Source organism: Podarcis erhardii (genome assembly GCF_964252035.2).
Source record: "Podarcis erhardii genome assembly, chromosome: 4".
NCBI lineage: Eukaryota > Metazoa > Chordata > Lepidosauria > Squamata > Lacertidae > Podarcis > Podarcis erhardii.
The window spans coordinates 86,356,471-86,381,851 of record NC_138508.1 but is presented as its reverse complement, the minus strand read 5'-3'; the positions used below and the strand labels follow the sequence as shown (position 1 = coordinate 86,381,851).

At 39.3% G+C, this 25,381-nt stretch overlaps 1 protein-coding gene across 13 annotated transcripts in view; it reads right to left on the bottom strand.

Moving 5' to 3' along the window:
• Window positions 1–25,381, bottom strand: part of DOCK9 (dedicator of cytokinesis 9) — a 101,678-nt gene that overhangs the window by 51,567 nt on the left and 24,730 nt on the right. For all 13 annotated transcript variants that reach the window (XM_081857949.1, XM_081857950.1, XM_081857943.1 and 10 more), the window contains exons 2-9: window positions 13,840–13,956; window positions 9,509–9,598; window positions 8,553–8,635; window positions 7,227–7,296; window positions 6,025–6,120; window positions 5,511–5,645; window positions 3,234–3,408; window positions 2,362–2,429 (exon numbers count right to left, since the gene is read on the bottom strand). In XM_081857949.1, the coding sequence (XP_081714075.1) occupies window positions 2,362–2,429; window positions 3,234–3,408; window positions 5,511–5,645; window positions 6,025–6,120; window positions 7,227–7,296; window positions 8,553–8,635; window positions 9,509–9,598; window positions 13,840–13,956 (834 nt within the window). The remainder of the gene's footprint in view (window positions 1–2,361; window positions 2,430–3,233; window positions 3,409–5,510; window positions 5,646–6,024; window positions 6,121–7,226; window positions 7,297–8,552; window positions 8,636–9,508; window positions 9,599–13,839; window positions 13,957–25,381) is intronic.

Genomic DNA, 25,381 nt, shown 5'->3' with positions numbered 1-25,381 from the left:
ACTGGAAGCTGTATAATGAAGGCGCCATATGCACCTTTGTGGGGAGGGAGTTCCAAAGGTTAGGGTATGCCACAGAGAATGCCCTCCTTGGGGAACCAGGCAGAGGGCCTTCTCAGTAGTGGCACCCACCCTGTGGAACGCCCTCCCATCAGATGTGAAGGAAATAAACAACTACCTGACTTTTAGAAGGCAGCCCTGTTTAGGGAAGTATTTAATGCTTGATGTTTGTAGTTTTAGTATTCTGTCGGAAGCCACCCAAAGTGGCCAGGGTATAAATAAATTATTATTATTATTACTATTATTATTATTACCCACACACGATCCAAGTGGGTGCTTCCAAAAGTACATCCTCAGAGATTTTGTAACCCTGAAGCATACATATTTGCTTACATTGCAAAGTATAGAAAGGTATATCAGGTATATCAAGAGTGTGAGCAGTTAAAAAACAAAAAGTTGAAAAGGAATCACTGTAACAAGTGCCAAGGTTAAGGAAGTAGTGCAGAAAGACTGTCTGTTCTTATGAGAAGAAAAACTAATAAAATGAAGAGGAAGTATTAAGTCATTGAGACAAAGTTTATAGTGTAACAATGGGGCAAACTTTCACATTTGGCAGCATATTCAGTTCTGCACAGTACTCCAGGAATAAAGTTTATTTTTGCAATAACTACTTTTCAGTTATTTTTGTACTAAAACACAACCTTCCTGACCAACATACATCCTGTCTAGAATTATTTTTGTTCAAAACTAAAGAATAAGACTGTGACAGGAGATTTTGGCACTACACTAAGAATTAGGATGGCACAGTGAACTCTGCAAAACAAAACAAAACCTCTGCAATGATACTTTGTGAAAATTAAGAGAAGAACGCATGATAAGTAGCATATTACCATTGGAAATTCTGCTACAAAGTTTATTAAAAACAAAACAAAACAAGAAAGCATCCAAAATATATTGGGCACACATTGTGTCACTTTTGAGAATGCTTAAGACATGGATGGGACACCTGTACATGCTCTCCAAATGCTGTTAGACTCCACTGAATCCTCTGTATGGACAATAGTAGAGGATAGGAGTTGGAGCTCAACAACATCTGGATGGTTACAGGTTCTCCATGTCTATGTAAAATGTAAATTTGTTTCTGTATAGGAAAAGATAGCTAACAGATTGATGGTGAGCATTAGAGCCTAGTTCACAGCATTCAGGAATTTTCTGGAGAGGTTCCAAAACAAAACAAAATAAGCTGATCGTAAAGAGCAACAAAAAGTACACAGCCTCTGGAAGGCAGGGGAACATAGCATACAAGAAAAACATAGATGCCAAAATAGATTCTAGCATTCACGGAAACAGGAAGCTGCAGTTGTGGCACCAAGATTAGATATAATAAGCAGGTGTTCAGACTTTCAAGGAGGAGCCAAATCTCAATTATTGCCTATAAACCAAAACATTTCCTATTTCACAGTATATGTGCTTTAAAAAGTACAAATTTTAGAATTCTTCACACTTGAAGTTTCATATCCAGTTTAACTTCAATAAATTAACAAAATGTAGTCCAATCTATCACAGATAGATGATTAGTTTATGATTGTTAAATTCATCCAGCATCGCTGGGTACTGGATGAAAGGAGCAACTTTCTGTAGTAGGAGGAACTCCAAGGAAGTGCAATTCTATGAAGAATGCTACTAATGTGGCTCTACTCCCTTCTCTTTCTCACTGATCTTGCTACCCAGTGCCTGGAATCACCAAGCACTGTTAGATAAGTCACTTTTATTTGTCTTATTTTAGGAAGTTCAAGGCCAGCATATTGTTATCTAGGCACACTCATGATGGCACAGAGAAGCTTATCTTAAAAGCTCAGTCTTTCCATTGCCCAGACAGAACAAGAAGTCTGTTTTTGAGCAGGGAATAAAAATAAGTGAATAATTTGAAGCAGCAAAAAAAGAAGATGGCAGAGCACAGAGGCTTTAGTTGATGAATCACAGATCTGATACTGGAAACTATCATCCGTCTTACAGTTGAGCCTTCATAGATTGCTTTAGTTAAACTAGACAAGACTAGTCCACCCATTACATTCTTCAGTATAAGTGGTATACACGTGCAAAAAAAGCAACTTCATGTTGGGGTGGTTTTGGTTATCAACAGAGGGGAAAACTACATTAACTTCTTTGTAGGATTTAGAGACTATTAAATAACTATTTCAAAAATACTCGTCTGATATACATTCAGCAAAAGAACATTTATGGTGTGAAGGTATCATAAATCAAATTGCAACACAGTCAGCAGTGTTCCCATAATTAGGATTACATTTTGTAATTCCTTTATTGACATACCATACTTTAAACTTTTAAAAAGCACAACATTACCTTGGCACTTTCAGGAAAATAGCTATCTATACTGGATGAGGAGTTGTCCATCTTGCTTTGCTCATCATCTGGAAATTTTAAAAAGTGAAACTATAAAAATTCACTGATGACTTTAGGAAAGTGCTATAACCAAAATGTTGTAAGGATTAACTTGACATATGGAGAAGGCAAATTCTAACTTGAGATGTTTTTGCTGTAATCAGCAATTCCCTCAATACTTTTTTCTATCCTAGGTACCATCTAATGGACCAGCTGCTTTTTACCATGATAACTCTAAGAACTCCCTAAATAAAATGGTTCACAGTTTAGTCATCACAAAATCATTCAGATAATTCTTTAAGGCCACTTCAGATGATGGCAAGCATAAATCTTAAAAGGAGTAGACATAGTCATGGTAGATAGATTTATTAACAGGTATTAGTAATCACAGGTAGATAAAATCTCCATGTTCACATTATAACTCTGGGTACCAGATACTGGGAAGAAGCTTTCAGCCCTCTGAAAGGTATCTGGCTGGCCATTGTTGGAAACTGAATGCTGTACAAGATGCAGATTTAATCTGACCCCTTCCCCTTCCCTTCATAAGGTTGGCAATATGATCCCAAATCTAAAGGAAAAATGGTCCAACCTAAGAAACCTGCCACCCCTGCAAATGCAAAAAGACAACTGGGGCTTTAGTGGAAGGGGTAATCCCTTCAAGAATGTTGATGTTAGCTAGCAGCTGCACAAAGAAACAAAGTATTTCATGCAGTGGCTGAATAAAGTGAAGTGTGTGGTTACTGTATTGTATTTAGTAGCCACAAATCCTCACAAATCTTTATTTTAGTGCATCACATTTTCTAAATTACTGAGCAAACGTAACTCGCATTTACCCTCATGGGAGTCTCCATTTCTTTTTTCTTGCATTGCAGCTTCAAAATTTAATTGGAGAATTTTATTTAGAGTTGCAATCCATTCTTCCATTTCTACTTCACTGTCTGCTGCAAGAAGATAGCTACTCTTGTCCTGCATTTTAAGCTCAAAGGCAAAACGCCGGACTTTGTTGTTCTGCAATATAATAAAGGATATTAACATGTTACCTGCCATGGATTTATTTATTTATTTTTGTCATCTGAGGTCATCACACATATATAAGCATTGGGCAAATGTAACTGTTTGAAGTGGAGAAAAGTATCGTGCATAAACATGTTCAACATAAATCCCTGGAGAACTTGTTAACTTTTTGAAGCCCTTTTTTATTGCTTTTTCTTGGCAAGTGGGAAAAAGATTCTAGCTTCACATTCACAGAATTAAATCTAAGCATATGTTTTAGGCACGGCGTAATTTTTGGTGTGTAGCTCTAAACATATAACAATCAAAACAAATATGAAATGTGTAGATATAGGATGATGTAGAGCCAATATAAGAATTGCTTTTAGGTTAAATTATTGTATGAATTGTTTTATAATAGTAAGATAAATAACTAATTTATTTAATATATATAATATCTGTGTGCGTGCCTCTGAACATTTTGGAAGGGAATGGGGAAGAAAAGAAGAGGGGAAGCAGCTATGTTCTTCAAGCAAGTGATAGGCTTCATTTGAAAATCTTAACTTTTCTAGTCCTTACAGCTCAATAAAAATTACTGCACTGTGGACACCGTGATTAAGAGTAAATTTAATGAATTGTGGGCCATTGGCAACATTTCCCAAAGTGCTGCTGTAGCCCATATTGTACTGTGGAGAAGGGACTTGAAATACAGGAAGTAGGAGAATTATGGACTATGAATCAACTATGTAAGCAGTGAAGGGACCTAGCAACTGTCTGGAGTGGAGAAAATTATTGTGGATCCCAAAGAGGCAAGTTCCCAGACACTGAAATTTATGATAAGGAGTAGCCATCATGGTGCCATTCAGGTGCACCAACCCCCGCCAGCAGGACCAGCCATTAGGAATATTGGGACATGTAGTCAAACAACACCTAGAGAGCCACAACTACTTTTTGGGATTCAGAGGTGTAAATGACAGCTCTTTTTAAAGTTTTGTGATTGAGCTATGTTTCAAACTTTCACACAGATAAAGAATTGGAACTAGTAACCAACTTTATCATATGGGGAAGAATACTTACGACTATTTTCTTTTAACCCTAAGATAAAATTTCACACATAGGACCATTTACAAATGAATGAATGCACACATACATAAATATCGATTTCACACATTCTGATGCAGGTCTACAAAATCTGTAAACTAGAATACTACAAAATATAAGCAAAAGATGTTTATTGCTGCAAAGCAATTTGTAAGAATGTATGATTGCCATTATGACTGAAATGCAATAATCACTAGGAGAGATCCAAGAACCCAATTGTTTCCAAGTTTGTTCCATCAGAACAAGTCCATAGTGTTCTTTGAGGGGAACACAGATGCAAACAACCCATTTTTGGCATTTGTTACTGGCAAGATTTAGACTTGGAGTTTACGTTATGTTTTGCTTCAAAGGGTTGGTTTTTTTTTATAAAAAGAAGTTAATATCGGAAAGGTCAAGTGAAAACATTCGGGAGTACAGCTATGAATGTGATGAAGCTCCTACAACTGAAATCCCACACAAGAAGTTATGCAAAACATTTTACAGTCATATTGCAGCACTGTTTGTGCTTCTATTAGATCTTCATGCAATCTTAAATTCCATTCTGTGATTTATTTATTTTTCCATTCTTAACTCCAGAGACATAAAACTTAAGTCAGCAGATAATCACAAATAATCAGCTGACAGCAGCAACCAACATAACACTTGGTGGCAATATTTCTTGATTGTTTTATATAAAAACAGAGCACTCTTTGAAAATTTTGATATGAACTGTGCTACCATTACTGATTTTTTAAAATAAAAAATGCACACATTATTTTAGACTATTTGCTCACTAAAAGCACAGAAACACTATGTTTATCTAAATCATCCCTATTATTCAATATGCACTGAGGGAGCAATCGTGTATATTCAAAAGTAAGACAGTGTGTTTAACGAGGTAAACATCCTACTATATTTATGACTGCCACCTAAACCTATTTATCCACTCCAAAAGTACTGAAGAGAGATGAAAGGAACATATAGATTTAAGTTTGTACAATACTTAAACAACATATTAAACAGTATAATTATCTACTTACCTGGACCACTCCCATGCAGGAATCCAAAAATATTGACCCTTTTGGTTCTTTTGATATTTTCTCATCTTTGTAGAAATTTAGGTTATATGATCCATCACCAAGTTGGAGTAGATGAAAAAATCTTCTTTTGAATGACTAGTTATGAAAAAGTAGTCACATTAAAAATATGAAACTAACAAAACACACACAAAAGCACTCCATTTCCATACACCATAATCCAAAGACCCTATTAAGAACATGCAAGGGCTTGCAAGCCCCCAAACAGGAACGGTCATATTGCCTGGCCCAAAAGCAGCTTCAGAAACATCCTGTAGCATTGTGAAGAGTGGTTGTCAGAGGAGAAAGTGAAAATGCACTTTCACAGATCTTTAGTAGGGAGTTCTTTGGATTTCAACCCCAATGCTACAGTGCACTACACACGCTGAAGTGCTGTTGAAATCAATAATATTGACAATGTACAACTGTGTGCAATACCACAGTCTACTGAAAGTCTAGCAGAAGAGATAAAACCTACCCGCATAGTAACACTGATAGCACTGTTCATGTTGCCTTTGTATAGCCATCCTTGTTTTGTAATTCCTCCCTTCTGAGATCCTAGAGAGGCTGCATCCTGGGATTTGTTGTTGTTGTTTTTAAAAAAGAAAAGGCTACAATAAGACAGTGATACATATCTGGGTCCTTTATCATGAGCTGCTGGTTCTATACATACAGTGGTATCTCGGAAGTTTGACTCGGAATCCGTTTGACTTCCAAAACATTCGGAAACCAAGACATTCGGAAACCAAACCAATGGCTTCCAACTGGCTGCAGGAAGCTCCTGCCGCCAATCGGAAGCCGAAGAGGACGTTTGGGTTCCAAAGAACGTTCACAAACCGGAACACTCACTTCCAGGTTTGCATTGTTCAGGAGCCAAAATGTTCGACTCGCAAGGCGTTCGGGATGCAAGGCACAACTGTACTAGAGGTCGGTAAATATGTCCATTTCAGTTTCTTTCCGTTTCTCATTTTTCTAACCTTAAATTCAATTCACATTTCTACATCTTTGAGGGGCCTATTAACTTGTCTGCCAATTGTAGTCAACAGTTTGATGTTACTGTGGTAGATCAAGATTGCATCAGCTTTAACATATGTTTCCTTGAGGGAATAAGGCAGGATATGAGAATAAAGAATTAGTTTACAAACTTTGAATGTACCTCATATCACGCCACCGGTAAAATCAGTAAGACAATGCCCTAACTAATTACACAATAATTTTATAACAGAAAATGACTTTCTGGTTCCTGTAGGTCAGGTCACTTCCCCAACAAAGTTGCACACAGGTCATGTTTTCAAATGTCTTTTGAATCAAGCAAAAACTACTTAATGCTGATAGGTTATGCCAATGGCCATATTAGATCATTATTTAAAATTCTGTTTGTTTCACATTTAACTACTGAGATTTAATGACACTTTCTCTAGTTTTGAGTTAGAGAGACATAGCCTGAGAGAATTTCCACCGGAGTTACAGTGAAGTCACCAGGAGCTGACAATAGCGCTAGGATTATTGAGCTGCCAACTCTGGGACCAGATATGCACCACAAACTAAAAACTGTGTTTAGACGGAGATTTTACACATCTCTGATAACCAACTGACACTCTACCATGCTAGACAATCTGAATAATTATTACGTTACAAGAGTTTAAACTGACAAGTTGAAAACAAAAGTCATATGCTTACCTCATCCTTATCTGCTTCTTCATCAACTTCATAAACATGAACTGGAAGTTTATCTAATTTGGTCCCTTTGCTAAGAAAAAAAGAATACCACATCCCACAATAATCAGTTCAGGATCACTAGGGTAATGAATGGTCAATGCATATATGCACAGTAAAATACAGATGTATACTTGAAAGAACGTATATTATTAGTTTTCCTAAATGGAAGTAAAAGTAGTACAGTGGTGCCTCGCAAGACGAAATTAATCCGTTCCGTGAGGCTCTTCGTATAGCGGTTTTTTCGTCTTGCAAAGCAAGCCCATTGACAGCTTAGCGGATTAGCGCTATTAGCGGTTTAGCGGCTTTTAGTGGATCAGCTGATAAGCGGCTTAGCGGCTTAGGAAAAGGGGGGGGAAAGGGGAAAAAACCCGCAGGAACTCGCAAGACATTTCGTCTTGCGAAGCAAGCCCATAGGGAAATTCGTTTTGCGAAGCGCCTCCAAAACGGAAAACCCTTTCGTCTAGCGGGTTTTCCATCTTGCGAGGCGTCCGTCTTGCGGGGCACCACTGTAGAGCTTTTTGTGGGGGCAGTGGCAAGTGAGACACTGTGCATGGCATTAGCCTTTCAGGTTCAGCACAATTGTATCTTACTAGAAAATGGTATTCTATTTCTCTTCAAAAATATAAAAAACAAAGTTTCTATTTGCCAAGAAACCATTAAAAGGAACTTTTCTTCAAGCTGCAATGATCCTAATTATGGCAGAAAAGACAAGGTGTTTGGGGCATACTTGCTATATATTCCACCAGTACTAACACAGAGATCACATTCACCCCTTTCCATGTTTACTGGGGTTTTGCATTATTTGGTACATTCTATGCTCTTTAATAAAATGGAGTTAGCAACAAGTATGTCCTCTCAAAGGAGAATTTGTTGTCTTCTAAAAAATGTTTGCCTCTCCAATCACTCCCATTTTGTAGTACCTCCCAAGTAACAAGTTGCTATTTTCAGAGGTGCACTGTAAAGGTAAAAATGAAACTAAGATATTTAAAATTAACATTCCTTATAGTGTTCCCACCCATAGCAACTTCAGATACAACATATGGTGGTACAACGAAGTAGCATAAGCGCCCAATGACTCCTGTGTCCTGCGTTGTTTCCAATGAAATATGTAAGTTGTACCTACATCTGGAACTCAGGCAAAACTATTTCAAACATTACAAAAGCAGCACAAAGATAAGGAATTGTCACTCGCCAAATCACCCACACAGCCTCAGATTAGTTATCCAAAGTTTACAAACATCTTTTTGCAAGTACAGAGGTAGTATAATCCTAGAAAATCCTACTCACTTTGGAAGCTGTCGAAACTCTCCTGAGTAATCTTCATATTTATAATTGACAACATGCCAGTCTGAGTTATACGTTTTAATGCACTGCAAATAAGGAGAAAACATATGATAACTTTGAGTGAGATTCTTTATAGAACAGTGTGATTTTCTTAGCAGTGCGAGAGCTTGTTTTTATTTAAATTGTTGCCTTTAAAACTGCCAGTTAAATTTTTGATGAGATTTGTTATTAGTGAAAAAGCATTTCTCCCCATTAAATAAGGATACCGTAGTAAGAAAAAGTATAAAAATAAAAATGCACCCATATACTGTATAAAATTTATAACAATTATATTACTGAATATCCGTCTGAATATACAACTAGCTTGTTCTGCTGCTAATCTGGCTAAAATTGCAGCAAAACCTTTTCAACTCTCGCTCAGAGGAAGTACATTTTTACTCCACCCATGATCTGCTAACATAACAATTCTCATTTATGTTCGCTTCAACACTAGCTTATCTTGCATGTTGGTCAAACTCGCTATATACGAACTAAGGCTATGCTAGCAACTAATTTTTCATAAAAGTTAATTTAGTAGTTGCCCTTGAAAGTCCTATAGTGAAATGATACAGCTAGATAAACCATACCATTCTCAACTTATTTAATTCTCAACAACTGAACATAACACATGTATAAACAGACTAGAATGGGTGATTTAAAGCAGAACAGTCAGAATGTCTTTACCACTTCACAGAACACACTAAAAAGTGAGAGCTTTTTAAAACTCTTCTTAAAACTCCCAAGAGGCATCAACAGAACTACGTGTCTTCTGTTCCAGCTACCTGGAGCCCTGAACAGGATCATTCCTTTTAGGGCTGATAACTATGTAACAACATTTTGCTGCATGTTCTACTTGCTACAACATAAAATTAAAAATACAAAGCATGGAAATCAAGTAGCAAATACACCAGAAGCATTACCTCTTTAACAAATAAACTCTGAGCTTCTTTCTCGGCATTATCAGGAATCGTAGAGCATACATATCGATGCTGTCGTTTCAGTACTGCTGTCTTTAGTGAGAGATCAAAGTATAATTAATTGCAAATAGTTTTCACTTGTATTTATAAGTGCTAATTACATCCTCCAATGCAATTCTATCAAGGTCTATTCAGACCAAGCATCACTAAGTTCCATGCAGCTTACTACCAAATAAATATGTCAAGGACTGCAGCTGAAATGAATATAAAATTCAACTAAAATGATTTCTAAAATCAAATATCTCACAAGGAAAGGTTTGTTCTTCTTCAATTTGTTAATTCATATTTTTTTGGAACTATATGTAAAATACCAAAATACACACTATGGAAATAAATTGTCATTACGGTATTATTATAAATTACATTTCTGTCCCACCTTTTTCTCCAAGGAGATCATGGTGGTGTACACTCCCCTCCTCATTTAATACTTACAATAATGCTGTAAGGTAGGTTAGGCTGAGAGGCACAACTGGTCCAAGGTCACCTAGTGAGCTTCAACGCCAAGGGGAGATTTGAACCATGGTCTCCCAAATCCTAGTCCAATCACTACACCACACTTTATAACTGATACGTTTTTATTGTAGCTTGGATTTTGTTAGTTTAGTCATCATACATATCATTCTGAGACAGGGCCCTTAGTGTTCACAATCCTGTTTTTGAAATATGAAAAAAGCCAAGAGAAATTGTCCCAGTTTTTTTCCTACTTCTCTTATCTCAGATTCAACTTTTTAAGCATCTTTTTTCTACAGTTGTTAAGGCTGTGTATGAGTTAACAAAGCTGAAGACTAATTTTCACAAGAGTGTATACTGGCTGGAAGTATAACTGACCAGAGAGAGAAGGAACCCCAGGGACGGCTCATCCTGATTCGCTGCCTGAGGATTCGCTGCTGCGAGGACGAAAAAGGAAGATCCCGGGGCGCGCCCACCTTAAGTGAGCCAGGCCACGCCCCCCAGGACAGCCGATTGGCTGCCCCTGGGGCTGCTGTGGCCCAAGGATTCCCCAGCCCCGCACAGATGTTGGGGGCGTGAGCCCGCAACTCCATCCCCTTCTTAAGTCGGGAGTGGCTTTGCCACTACCGCTACTGCCACTTCCACTGCTCATCCCTGCTTAAGCCCTCTCCCATCAGAGAAGCAGTGGCAGCAGCAAGAGCTCATTAGAACCCGCCTCTGGTGCTGTTTCTCCTTATTTCTCTTGTAGCAGCTTCTCCTCTTCACTTCCACAAACCTATGTTTTGTCTGTTGGGGTCAACAGAGGGATGGCCTTCATTTTCTTTCACTGAGTGCAGATGAAAAATGCCCTCCCCTAATTCATCACCCCATTTGGGGGCAGCAAATTTGGGGAAATATTCTGGAACTATTCCTGGGAGTGAAGGTTAATTTGTATTTAAGCTTCAGGGAGCTTTCCTCATTTACTTGAAAAAGAAAAAGAAAAAAGAAAAAAAAACTATCTTACTTTGCCCTCACAAGATGTGGTGGACTGTTACAGGACTATGTTATGACATAGCACTGGAAGAGGGAATAGCGGCTTACAGAAAAGCAATTTAAAGAAAGAAAAAGCTGTAGTTGCTACTGACAGGCCTCCTCCCTCCCAAAATTATGGGGAGTTACCCCAAAAATATTCTGTAAGGGAAAATCAGCCCCCACGTTTGCCTATCCCAAATTCAAACTGAAAGAACTTTTTGTTTCAGCTCTACTTTTAGTCAAAATAATTCTTTCCTCCCCTAAATCAAACCTCCCCTGGCATGTCCTATTTCCCCCTCCTCTTATTAGTGTATGCCTGAACAATGAGACTCATGCCTCTCCTATCCTTCTACATCACAATAATCCCTCATCTACAAATCTTCATATACATAACTTCAGTCAAACAAAGGATCCCCAAGTGATTTGCCTCTTTTGATGTAATAGTCCTATGACTCTCTCCATAGCTATTAGCAATGGAGTATTACATTACATATTATATGGAGTACAGTAACATAGTATGGCTACTGCTGTATTACAAATCAAATTGTGCATCAGAAAGTCAGTTCTGTGGCAGAACTGGTAGTTTAATTTGTTTTGTAAAGTACATTATGTGTATTAACTTTGATGTCTTCCCAATAATTCTTATCAAGATTATGGCCTACACTCTAGGATGGTTTTAAGCTTATTTGGAGTCATACTGGATTGCTAACAAATCCCAAGATGTTTAACTTTCTTTGAGCCACATATACATTTGCTATTGTTTGCAGTCAACACCTGCTTCCTGCATTCAATACTGGTCTTTCCATGGATGCTCAACATACTTCCTCCTTTGTTCTACTAAAAATAGTATTATCCAAACATACAGATAAACATAGTTCAAACCCTTTAAAGAAGGAGGGCATCCTTCTTTAAAACAAAGGCCATTTACAAAAAAGAAAGAAAGAAAAGTAACATGCTCATATCGAGAAAAAATATCAGCATTCCATGAATTAAATCCAGTATTTATATCAAACATTTCAGGCAAATATCAACCAAAAAATCACTCATTTTACTTTGCATCAGGATACATGGGGCTTCAAAAAGAAATAGAGAAATCTCACAGCCAGAACTGTGAACATTTTCTTAAAGGAGTTTAATGAATAGTAAAACCCCAGTAGATCCTTCAAGTCTCAAGAAGATACTGCAAACACATGAAGCAGGTCTGCCATGCTATGTTACATGTTCATTTTTTGCACAATCTCTGTCAAAATGGTTACATACCAGTTTAAGTTACTTCCATGATAGCTGGAGAGCCTTCAGAATAGTTTTTGCTGTGTGTTTTTTAAAACAATGTCACCATGCCACAGCCAGTTATAGTGCTCAATCCCAGAGCAGTTAAAATACTTTCACATGGCTGCAGTAAGAAATCCAAGTCTTCTTGTGAGACAAACTAACACTGCTGGTTGTTTTTTTTATGCTAGCTGTAGAACCAGGTTTTAAGTAGTGGATGGAAGACTCTATATCAGGCGTGGGAACCTCTGGCCCAAGTGACAAAAGCAGTTGTCCAAGCCTCTCTATCTGGCCCTTGGGATTCTTCCCAAACTACACTCTCTTTCTAACCACCTCTGACTCTGCCCTCTAGTCCTGCATTGCAACCTCCTTGAGTGTTTTTGACTGGCTGGAATATGTCCTTGAACTCTGATGATGAATTTTGCTTGCCTTGACTGGAGATACGAGTTTGTGTAGAGAACAGCCTACTATATAAAGGGGGGAAATTCATTTTTTGCTCCACATACTTTTGCCTCTGTGTGCACCACTGGTGTGTGTGGCCCCTAGAAAATTGCTGAGAAGGAAATGTGGCCCTCAGATTTAAAAAGGTTCCCCACCTCTGCTCCACATACAATCTTTTGTGGTGAGGTGAAGGAAGAAGTAGTCACTGAAGAAATGCACACAATTAAGTTAACCTTATTCTGGAAGCAGAATATTTGTTCATGTATTTTTTTAAATAAAGAACTCTGTCTTGGAGAAAAATAACTCCTATAGCTACACTGAGGTGATTAAACATAGTAAATTTCATAGTTTACTTTTCCTTCTTTCAAAAAAGAACTCCAAAATTGATAAGTTAATCAAATTAATAACCAATACAAAATACAATAAAATCAACAAGAGTTTTATAACAAAAAAATGAACATGACCAAAGCCACAGAAGCAAACAAAAATGAAAGACACAAAAAAGATAGTGGGGAAATCAGCTACCCACAGCCATTTGCCAAAAGCCAAGTTGTGCAATGGCAAAACCACACAATGATGGGAGTTACATCAGCATCCCTAAGGGCAGCTAGATTCCTTGACTGAGAATCTGTACCTGCCTGCACATCAGACACACAGAGCAAGACACAGAACCTCAGGTGTTGATCTGAGCATGCAGACACAAATGTACAAGGAGTCACTCAATTAAAAAAAAATTTTTTTTTAAAGATTAGGACCAAGACATTGAACAGAGTCTGGAGACAAGCAAGTAAGCAGCGCAGAAGAAACAATAGACTTCTTTCTTCATAATTGTAAATCATGAGTTTACCATATTTCTAATTTAAAAGTACTAAGATATATATTACACATATGTACACATACACTGTGTGTGTGTGTGTGTGTATACACACACACACACACACACACACACACACCTAGAGGGGAAGCAATAGTAACCAGTAAAATCAGTTAGGTTATAGGCTGAATCTAAGTTTAAAGGAAATAGCATTTGATGCTTTATAGCTAACAAGGTAATGCACAATAACTTTTTAAAAAATTGTTAGTGTTGGAATTAAAGACGCTACCTGGAAGTCATCATAAGGGAAAAGCAGCATCTCACGCAAGGCATCATTGAGGATTTGAGTTTTCTTTTGAACAATGACATTTTCATAGTCTATTGGTTCAATGAGCTTTGGTTTTGCCTAAAAAGAAATAGAAATATTTAAGTTATTAGATAACACAAATTTATTTATAAATATACTTATGTGGATTTATATATACCCATGGGCTACTGCAGCACAATTCTACACATTAAGCTCCATTTAAGTGTGTATAGGATTGCAGACAATAAAGTTAGAATACCATAGAAACAGAGTTTGAACTGAACTACAGATAACAAAGTGTTTGTATAAAAAACAATATAGCCAACATGTGTGGAGAAATGGCTGTACACAATGGAGACACAAGTCAAGTTTTACTTAAGTTCAAAATGCTTAACAAATTATGCATGCTTATGTATATAAAGCAACCCATTCATTTTAATCGGCACAGTATTATGTCATTAAGCTGATGCTTCACTTTTATCTAATAGAAGTGGTGCCCCGCAAGACGAACGCCTCACAAGACGGAAAACCCGCTAGACGAAAGGGTTTTCCGTTTTGGAGGCGCTTCGCTAAACAAATTTCTCTGTGGGGTTGCTTCGCAAGACGAAAAAATCTTGCTAGTTCCCGCTGGTTTTTTTCGCTCCCCCCCTTTCCTAAGCCGCTAAGCCGCTTATCAGCTGTTCCGCTGATAAGCCACTTAACAGCTGATCGCTAAAAGCCGCTAGACCGCTAATAGCGCTAATCCGCTAAGCTGTCAATGGGCTTGCTTCGCAAGACAAAAAAAACGCTAGACAAAGAGAATCGCGGAACGGATTCTTTTCATCTTGCGAGGCACCACTGTAGCTGCATTATTCTCAAGTATTCTCCTAGTTTACAAATGAGATATTTTACTCTTATCACTGAATATTGTGCAGCCCTTCTTAACACAAGGCAAACACTTCTAATATCTTTTGCTGCAATTAAGAAATCTGATTCTAATGGCTTGGAAATAATTGTAATACCACTATCTACCGTATTTTTCGCCCCATAGGACGCACCGGCCCATAGGACGCACCAAGTTTTTTGGGGGGGAAATAAAGGGGGGGAAATTATTTCCCCCCAGGCGCTTGTGGGGCCGGCAGCGGGGAGAAGCGCTCTTCTCCCCGCTGCCCGCCAGCAGACCAGGTCCGGGGACAGCGGGAAGACACGCTGCGCCTCCCAGCTGTCCCTGGAGCTTGCGGTTTTTTGGGGGGAGGGATGAATAAAAAAAAATTTATCCCCCCCAGCCGCGGCTGCCGCCCCAAGCCTTGCGCACACCTGCCCGAAGCACGGGGCACCCTCCGGAGGGCTCCCCGTGCTTCGGGCAGCAGGCTGCCGCCCCAAGCCTCGCACGCCCGGCAGGACCTCCCACCGGGCGCGCAAGGCTTGCGGACACTCGCCCAAAGTGCGGGGAGCCCTCCGGAGGGCTCCGCGTGCTTCGGGCGGCAGGCTGCCGCCCCAAGCCGCGCGCGCCCGGCAGGACCTCCCACCGGGCGCGCAAGGCTTGCGGACACTCGCCGGGGCTGCAGGCTGCTGCCCGCAAGCCTTGTGAGCCCGCGGGAACTCCCACCGGGCGGGCAAGGCTTGCTGATAGCTTCCTGAAGCCTGGAGAGCGAGACGGTTTGGTGCGCACCGATGCCTCTTGCTCTCCAGGCTTCAGCGAAAGCCTGCATTCGCCCCATAGGACGCACACACATTTCCCCTTCATTTTTGGAGAGGAAAAAGTGCGTCCTATGGGGCGAAAAATACGGTAATCTATCTATCTATCTATCCATTATATATACATACAATTTAAACAAAATTACTCTACATAACATAAAGAAACTATGCCAATTATTGCCCAACTCCAAGTGAGCAACTGATTCTCTTTTAAAGAATCCCTGAACAACAGCAAAATACTTTTGGATCATAGATCCAAGTAAACCTCTAGCTGAAACTGTGAATACTAATTATGCTGCAATAGGACACTTTACATGTCTTGATAAGGTTTTTATTGCTATCTAGAAAGGCTCTAGTTGTGTAAATACCATGGAAGGAAGCTTGCAGAAAATAGTACGATAATGGTTTAAGTTCACTTTTCTGCTTGAATTCCCATAAAGTACCGTATTTTTCTCCTGAATGCTCTTTTTACTGGAACATGTAAAATTTATCTGTATCAGCAACAATATGTGGGAATTTAAGTTCCAATATTTAACAATTACATGAAGTAAATTAAGGCAAATCAGAAGACTTTCTTCTCAAAGATCATTTTTTCCTTTCTATCAAAGATCATTCAGAGGAAGATACAAAATATGTTAAGATTTTCTTCAAAAAAGGCTTCTTTGGAGACACACTGATCTGAACACAGGTTAGTCAAATTTAATTCAGATTTTCTAATATCTACCACATGGGAACATTCCTGTTAAATAAAATGTCGCATTGGACGGAGTTCAAAAGAACAAAATGTTATATTTGGAAAGAAACACTATCAAAGGAGAGGCTAGAGAACTGGGAGTGTGCAACTAAGTTTTAGTTTTTGTTTTTTTACAGAGAACACAATACATTATCACAGAAAAGAAAAGTATGCTTTAATTGTTTGTATAGCGGAGCATACTTAGTTCAAAGAATAATAAGAACACCCACATGAAAAAGAATAGGCAAACTTAACTTCAAAAGTAAACGTGGAAACTGTTGACGACATAATAAAATAGACCAAACCCTAAAGAAATACGACAAGGCACACACAGCGTTTTTCTGGTTGAAATACAACTTGACCATAATATCCCACTTGTTACTCAACAGCTAGATAACTAAATCATTACATCTCTAGTTATACTGACATATTTTTGCTGAAACCACCAGCAAAATCTAATGATTTCTGCAATGAACAAATCAGGATGAGACTTATTAAAAGCAGTTGACCATTGCCAATGAATGTGAAATATAAATTCCTTTAATCAAGGAACACTGATTAAAAAGAACATAAAGGTAACTGACCCTACTCTGATAAAGGCGTACTACAGAAAAGTATCAAAACTTTAACAGACATCTAGGTTCTATTAGAAACAGATTGCCGTGACATAGGTATTTCACACAACTGTATGTGAAAGCAATAACCACATTTGATAGCAAACCAGAAATGTTTTTATTATGCTATATAGGAATAAATAATTTTTATGTGTATTATTTATTTATTTAAATATTTCTATACCACTGTATCATAAAAAACATGAAAGCAGTTTACAATAAAATCTATATATAATACAACACATACACATTTAAAATCAGTGACCATCAATTTTCTTAATTGCCTGCATAAGCCAGGTGGCAGATTTTAAATGCTGGAATGTGTACAGTTAAGAGTTGCAGCAAACTTTCTGCCTTGCTTCTAAGACAGAACCATGAAGGACTCCAGAGACATTTTCCCAAAAGAGTATTGTAGACACAAGTTTACTTAGTATCTTCATTTTTCTCTCAGTGTTTGAAACAGCAACAGCACGGCGCAAAGGAGTAACACACAAGCCATTTGGATTGAACATTCTAGTATTAGGACACAGATCAACTTTGACTTGAGTTTTTGAGCCAATAAAAATCTGTGGATGAGCTATTTTTGTTTACTCCTAATCTAAATTTAATTCAGAATCTTTTTCAAAGGAAATTGTTTCTCAATTCAACAGTATTGCTGCTAAATGTTTCTGGTTTTAAATGATTAGCTTGCCTTATAAACAGAGGATGGAAAGGGCAGCAGCAGAGCAAGCCGATCAGGCACCTGGGGGTGGTGTGTGTGCCCTGCACCCGTGAGTGGGGCCAACTGCCCATGGGGCAGAGCCAGCTGGGGCAGGACACTCCGCGGGGCCTCCGGAGTCTACCTGACTCCTCCCACTCAGCCGCCCTACAGTTGAGGGGGAGGCAGCGGGCGGACCATTTGGGCAGCATGGAGCCTGGGCACGCTCAAGCCACTATGTGTCTCCCAGGAGAGACGGTGGCTCAAGCGTGCTGCAGGCCCCCCGAGTGCCGCCCGGCATTTTGTCACCCCCCTCAGTGGTGACACCCAGGGCAACCGCCCCCACTGCACCCCCTTCCTCCACCCCTGGGAAAGGACACTACATAGAGCTCAATGATAGCATCTCTCTTCTAGCTGAGATCCAATCACACCCCTTCATGTCAATTAGTTCCATTAGGTGCTACTAACAAATACTAGTTCTTCGTTAATCTCAAAAGGGAAACAAGCTACCTAAAGAATCTGTTACCCTTGTGCATAAACTGCTAACCATAACAGTTATTTCCTCCACCAAAGAAAATATACACGAACAAATGGAAGAGCTAGATTCTGTAATTTGTACTTTTCACACCACTGTTTAGATTAATGATACTATGGGGTTACAGACGCTTCAGGTTACAGACTCCGCTAACCCAGAAATAGTACCTTGGGTTAAGAACTTTGCTTCAGGATGAGAACAGAAATCGTGCTTTGGGGCGCGGCGGCAGCAGAAGGCCCCACTAGCTAAAGTGGTGCTTCAGGTTAAGAACAGTTTCAGGTTAAGAACGGACCTCCGGAACGAATTAAGTACTTAACCCGAGGTACCACTGTACTCACTTGTTACCGCTGGGAAGCAGAATGATACTGAAGCTCTTTCACAGCTAGTGAAAGAGCTTCCAGTTGCATACATCCAGAGAATGCAATTCACATATGCAGATATCTTCCAGATCAGCCATACTACAGGTGCAGAAGCCAACTGTGGGGAGGGCTATGGTGAACCAGTTAGTGCTGTGTCTGAGACACAGCTGCCTGTATGTGCACACTTGAACAAGTGCCATCTTTGTGCTCTCCTCACCAGTCTAATAGGTAAACATGCGAGAGTCTTCACTCTAAAGCTTCATAATCCCAATCTGCAATAGGAGAAACACAACTAGAGGCACACCCTTCCCCTGTTTATACTCCTTCAACTGTGGATCAGCACTGTGTTAAGCTCCTGCTTCAATTCCAGTTGGCACTGTAAGAGAACAAGCCCATCTATGCAATGTTCTCTTGCTTTTGTGGTTCTCTGGACAAGGGCCCAGGCCTATTAGCAACACTAAGAAAGAACACTGGTTTTATGGTATCAGGTGGAAATATCTCCTACAAACACAGCTCAGACTATTGTTTTTAAATATGCTTCCTGAAATTCTATTTCCTGAAAGCTTCAAAATAAAGCATATCATGGAAAGTTTCCTATGAAAAAGGCATCTGGTGAGATTACAAGATACTGATAATAGCACAAAAAGTTCAAGCAAAGTATACGCACACAATGTAAATGAGAGGTTCAAGCCCCAATAAATACACATTTCCAATAGAAAAATAACTAATTAAAGCAGCTAGAAATATTACCGTTAAAGCCAAGCCTGGAAAAAGTTACAATCTCCTTCTTTCTTCCTCAGTGTGGACAGTTATATTCCAGATCTCTACCCACAACCAGTTTTAAACTCCTTTCCTCATTTACTTTACTATAAAATTTGTTGTTGGAATACAAGTAAAAGTTATTCTTCCCTATCATGACAATGTTTTAAGATTTAAGGCACTGTACATATTTACTTCTATGTTCTAGCAAAGTAGTTAATCTGTTGAAGAAAAAGCTAAGGTTTACGAATAACTGGGAGATTATTTGTTGTTTGTACTGACATGTGTTGATCCAACAAAATAGGATTATTTCCCCCTTTCATCTTGCAACCACATGTAGGTACACAATAAAATAAAGAATGTATTTCATTTTTTTAAAAAAATAATTTTTATTGGGTTTTTACATTTTATAACAACAAACACACACACAAAGACAAGAACACACAAACACACAAATACAATTACATACCCTAATTTTCTTTACCCACTTTCATTGACTTCCCCCCACCCCCTCCTCTTACATCCCAGTTCCAAAATTAATTCAGCAAGTTCTTACCTAACCTCTTAAAGATATTCATATTGTTTTTTAAAAATTAAATTCTTTTTGTTTATCTATATTCAACTTATCCAATTCTCTTATAATCATTAATTTCTTTTTTTTTTAAGGTCGATCTAACTTCCCCTCCACAAATTTTCCCTTTATTATATTAATTATAGGTCACATTGACCAAGTAAAACAAAACAAAACATTTTATAGTTCTATTCTCTCCCCCCCCGCCCCGGTTTCTGTCCCTTCCCAGACAAATGTCTAAAAAAACAAACAAACAAAAAATAGTTCTTAGCCCGGATTCCTCACGTCCGAGGCGTCTGATTCTCTGTCAGTCCCTCTCTGCCAACTATGTTGGTAGTCCTCTTTGTTGGTCCTAAGACCCCGAAGGAGTTCAGTCAGAGTCACATCATATTTTCTTTCATCCAGAATGTTAAAGAGTGTTTGCTGCGAAAGACCATCTAGTTTTCCATACTCAGGAGGAAAGTCCCAATCATGTTGCTTTATTCTTTTTAATTTTAATATTCCAAGTACTCCAGGGACTTCTCTCTTCTTCTTTCTCATCTTTCGCAGGTTTGTAATCCAAAGGTCTTCTTGCTCATACTCTAACAATGCAGATTCCTGGTTGATATTTTCCACTTGTAGTGTCTGAACTCCTTCTTTCTTCTCTGTCAATTCCAAAGGCATCTCTTCCTGCTCAGCTGCAGAGTTTTTATCATGCGTCTCCTTTGTGCATTCAGCAGAGTTGTTTGTTTCAGAATTCAAGGTCATAAAAACTTTACTCAGAGCCATACTCTGCTCCTGCAGGATTCCCACGAGAAAGAACATTTTTTCTATCTCCGCCAGTAATTTTCCCTCTGCAGCCATTGTAATGTCACTAATTCCCCCTAGGGGGCTTTCAGTTATTTAGTAGTCCTTTTCCAATAATCTGTTACTTTGTTATTATCAATACTTTGTTTCCAATCGCCTAAGTCCAAATGTATCAGCTTTAATTCCAAGAGTTGTTAAATAACAAAATTCTTTACTTTGTCCGCCCGTTTGACAGCTTCTTTGACAGCTGTCAAACTCCTTTCACTTCTTCCTCCGGCACCCAAATAGGACACTCCCGGGTTTTTGGGGGGGATTACACACAAAGTTCCAAAATTCCCTTTCTCTCCAGCACAAAATCTTCTTCTATCAAATTTGTGAAAAACTTTTAAATCATCAAAACAGTATTCATTCCGCCTTAATTCTCCGTTCCTTGCTTTAAATCGTCTATAAGTAGAGGGGGTGCAGACTTCGCTTTAACACATCCCCCGATCGTGCCGAATTCACAGGATAAAATTTTTAAAGTCCAAATTCCACTACTCACGGGTCCTTTGTTATCCAGTCCAAATTTTGGGAAGAAAGTCAGCGCTCTCCGGCCATGGCTTGCGGCTTCACTCCACTGAGGTAGCGGTCTACTCTCAGCACCACGCCACTCTCCGTACCCTCTCCGCAGCCTTTAAAAAGGCTCTTCGTGGGTCGGGGAGGGCGCTTAAGGTGCCCACCGAGTCACCAAGTCCGCAGGCTTCCGCGCCTGCGGTTTCTAAGGGTCCCCGTGTCGCCGGCACGGCAAGACCCGTCCTCAGTAGAGCAGATTCCCTCCGGAGCTCGGAGGGAATCCGCCATTAGCCGTTCACGCTAACCCGGAAGTCCTCAATAAAGAATGTATTTCAAAGCCTATTGTCCCAGAATATTAATAAAGCAATAAACTGAAGCCAAATCCTGGTAAAATGGAGGCTCTGTGGGTGAATGGCTCTGCTGTTCTGGATATAGGTCAGTTACCTTTTCAGCATGGGGTTATACTACCTCTGAAGGAATATTTATATAGTCTAGGAGTACCACTTGCTCTGTAATTGTCACTGGAGGCTCAAGTGGCCTCAGTGGCTGGGAGTAGTTACTGTAAGTTTTGGCTGGTGTGCCAACTACAGATATTCCTAGACATTGGTAACACTGGTAAAATCACAACTGAATTATTGCAATGAGTTCTATGTGGGACATAATACCTGTGTTGAGAAACTGTCAATAAGCTACTGGGCCAAACTTAATATTTTACTGTTTATATATAAAGCCCTGCTTGTTCACTGTGCTCATCTATGGGGGCCCTGCTTGTGGTGTCCCGTGTACCAGAGGTTTGTTTCACAGTGACTCAAAGTCCTTCCACACAGAGTACCTGCCTTGTAGAATACATCGCCCAATGAAGTTAACCCAGCTATGAGTGTACATATTTTGTCAGGTGCCAGAAACTCTCCTATTTCTACAGGCTTTACAGGAAGGATGAGCTGACTCATGGGCAGTAACTGATTTCTCTTGGGATAACTGCTTTATTTGTTGTACTTTATTTGTTGTTGTAAGCTGCTTTGAAACCTGCATGGTGGAAAGCAGGATATGTCCTTTAAACAAACAAATAGAAATTGTAAAAACCACTGTGGTGTTTTGTAAGGTTTAGCAGTTTATAAATATAAATAAAACAACCATATAATGCCTACTAGCTATGATGGCTATGTTGTATTTCCACTGTCTTAAGTGGGAAGTGTTCATACACTCAGGTGCTGCTTGTGGTCTGGCTGGTCCTGTAAGAGCAAGATGCTAGACCAGATGGTCTTTTGGCCTGATCCAGTGAACCTGCTCTTATCTTCTTTTGAATAGCATGGATTACATTTGGCTCTAATGGACAAGATTCCTATCCTTTCTACCCTACCGAAACATATGGAAATCTACTAACCTTAGCCGCAGGGCCCTTGTTAAGACTGCATGCTATTCTTGAAACTAATGCCTTACACACCTATGCATAACCCTAACAATAATCATCTCATTTAAGAGAATATTCTGATATGTTTTCTAGAGTTCACATCCTCAGTAAGAGGAAGGATATTTCATCATTCTCAACAAAAGAATAGAGGACAACATATTGACTTTGGCACTACTTACAGTGACACACTTTCCAGGAAAGCAGATTCTCCCCTGTGCTCCCTCTTACAGATATTTTCCATTCTATAAACCATTGTCTAACAGGGAAAAAGTTATAGGCTACATACAATACTACCACTAAAGTGATTATTTTTGGGCCTCAAGATGCTAGGAAATAACGTCACCCCTGTAAAACACATACATTTGGAAACACAAGTTTCACTGTAGTTACTCTTTAGATGTATTCAGAACTACATCTTGTGACCTTTTGGGGTAAGCAGTGAACAGAGGTATTTGTAGCACAAGAAAAGGGCCTGCTGAAAAGTAATGAACCACGCAGCAGGTGTGGGGCAACTCCCACCCCCCTGCCTGGAGAGCTACATTCCCTCTGGGTCTGTAAGGCTGCAGTTCAGCACTAGTACTATCATAAGAACATAAGACAAGCCAGTGACCTATCTAATTTAGAATCCTGTTCTTGCAGTAGCCAACCAGATGCTTATGGGAAATCTGCAAGCATGACCTGAGCTCAGACATACTCTGCCCTTCTACAGTTTCTATTAACTGGTATTCAGACGCATACTACATCTGACATACTGCATTCAGACTACATCTGAATCAGCACAATTGATATTTTTTCCCCACTGCACGTGCTAATTGGCTTATCAATGCCATAATTTCTGTATTATCAACTACTTTTGTGAATGGCCATTCTTAACAAGGTAATAATCACCATTTGTGATCACCAACATTTGTATTTCTCTATATTTCATTTCCTTCTGTCCTCATCCTTACAATCCTACTCTGTATACATGTGGCTGAATTTGGAATCCGAGACCCATTCATGTGAAGTAAAGTCTGAAAGGTCTCAGTAGAGTCTGCATTTCTGCTCCTTCCTCACTACTTTGTTTTGTACAAACCATACAAGAGAAGTTACATAATTAAGGACTCAAAAGGGTATTGGTAAAAATAATTGTGTGTCCAATGTGGTAAAAGCATTAAACATTACTACTCTAACATGGGACGCGGGTGGGTAGGGACACAGGTAGCGCTGTGGTGTAAACAACTGAGGTCAGAAGGTCGGAAGTTTGAATCCCCGCAACGGGGTGAGCTCCCATTGTTCAGTCCCAGCTCCTGCCAACCTAGCAGTTCGAAAGCACATCAAAGTGCAAATAGATAAATAGGTACCACTCCGGCGGGAAGGTAAACCGCGTTTCCGTGCACTGCTCTGGTTTGCCAGAAGCGGCTTAGTCATGCTGGCCACATGACCCGGAAAAACTGCAGACAAACGTCAGCTCCCTCGGCCAGTAAAGTGACATGAGCGTCGCAACCCCAGAGTTGTTCCCAACTGGACTTAACTGTCAGGGGTCCTTTACCTTTACCTTTTACTCTAACATGGATTACAGCAAGAAGGTGATCTAGTAAAGGAGCTGTGGAACTTGAAGAAAGGAGTGAGGGAAGCAAGATGAAGGAAAGTAGCCTATATATTCCCTTTAGGTACACAATTAAAGACCAGTCTGTTCTGCCTCACCACCATGACTTCCCCACCCTACTGCAAAAACATGGTAAGCTATGAGCAAAGTATCTAGAGCATTCCTCTCTCCCTTCATGAAAAGCATGAACGGCGAAGAGGTAGGAAAAAATGAAGTATTTCCATACATGACTTATCCTTATCAAGCTTACTTTCATTTGGTAGGATTTAAGTATAAGTAGTTGTGTGGGCTTTTGCTAGCAGGTCCAATGAGTTGAATCCTGCCCTATAATTTTTCTAAGAAAATACACAAAGAAATAACACTACTCAACTTTCCACATTAAACTCACATATTTTTTTATGTCAACCATAATGGACTGACTTTTCATGTTACTGTTTATAGTTTAGCACTACACGCACAATGAACCTATGTTCTGAAGTTGGTTTGTTTAGAAATTGTGTGAGTGTGTTTTAAACAACAATTTTTGGTTCATGCATAATGCTGCAGCAGTCCTTCACCCAGTCACATGGGGACAGGATAGTCCCAAGGCTTTGCTTGGGTTCGTTCTAACTTATGTACATAGCGTAAAGCAACAGCTTACTATTATGTTGAACAAGGATATTATTCTATGGTTAACAGAAATCCACCTTGCGATACGGTTTCATTTTTTATCTACCTTTAACCGTTACAAAACATTCTGAAATTACATGTGAAAGGCAACAGCCATATTTGTTTCCCCAGGTGGGAAACAGAAAGCACTTCTTTTTACAACCGTAATTGGCATCTTCCCCATGAGCTAGATGCACAAGCATAATACGTAACTTGCAGATCTCGCTACATAGTTCCCACTTCAGTGTTACACAACAAAAATGAAGTTATGAATGTTTCATCTCCCCCTTTAACTCATTTGAAATGTACAAAATAATTTCATTAACGAGCATGCAGAATAACTTCACTTTTAACATTTAATTTGTTTATAACATAAGGGTGAAAATGCAATGTGTCTAAATAAAGAAGCATTGCAAAAGAAGGGCTGAAAGAAAACTTGCTTAGAATATCTCTGATGAAAACCTGGATGTTATTTAGAATATACACCCACTGATTACTAGTTTCTCAAAACAAGGGATGTGGCTCACTTCTCCATTCAGTTTTGTTAGCAGTGTGCACTTCCTTTGGGGTCCACTCATGAGCTATTAAGACATA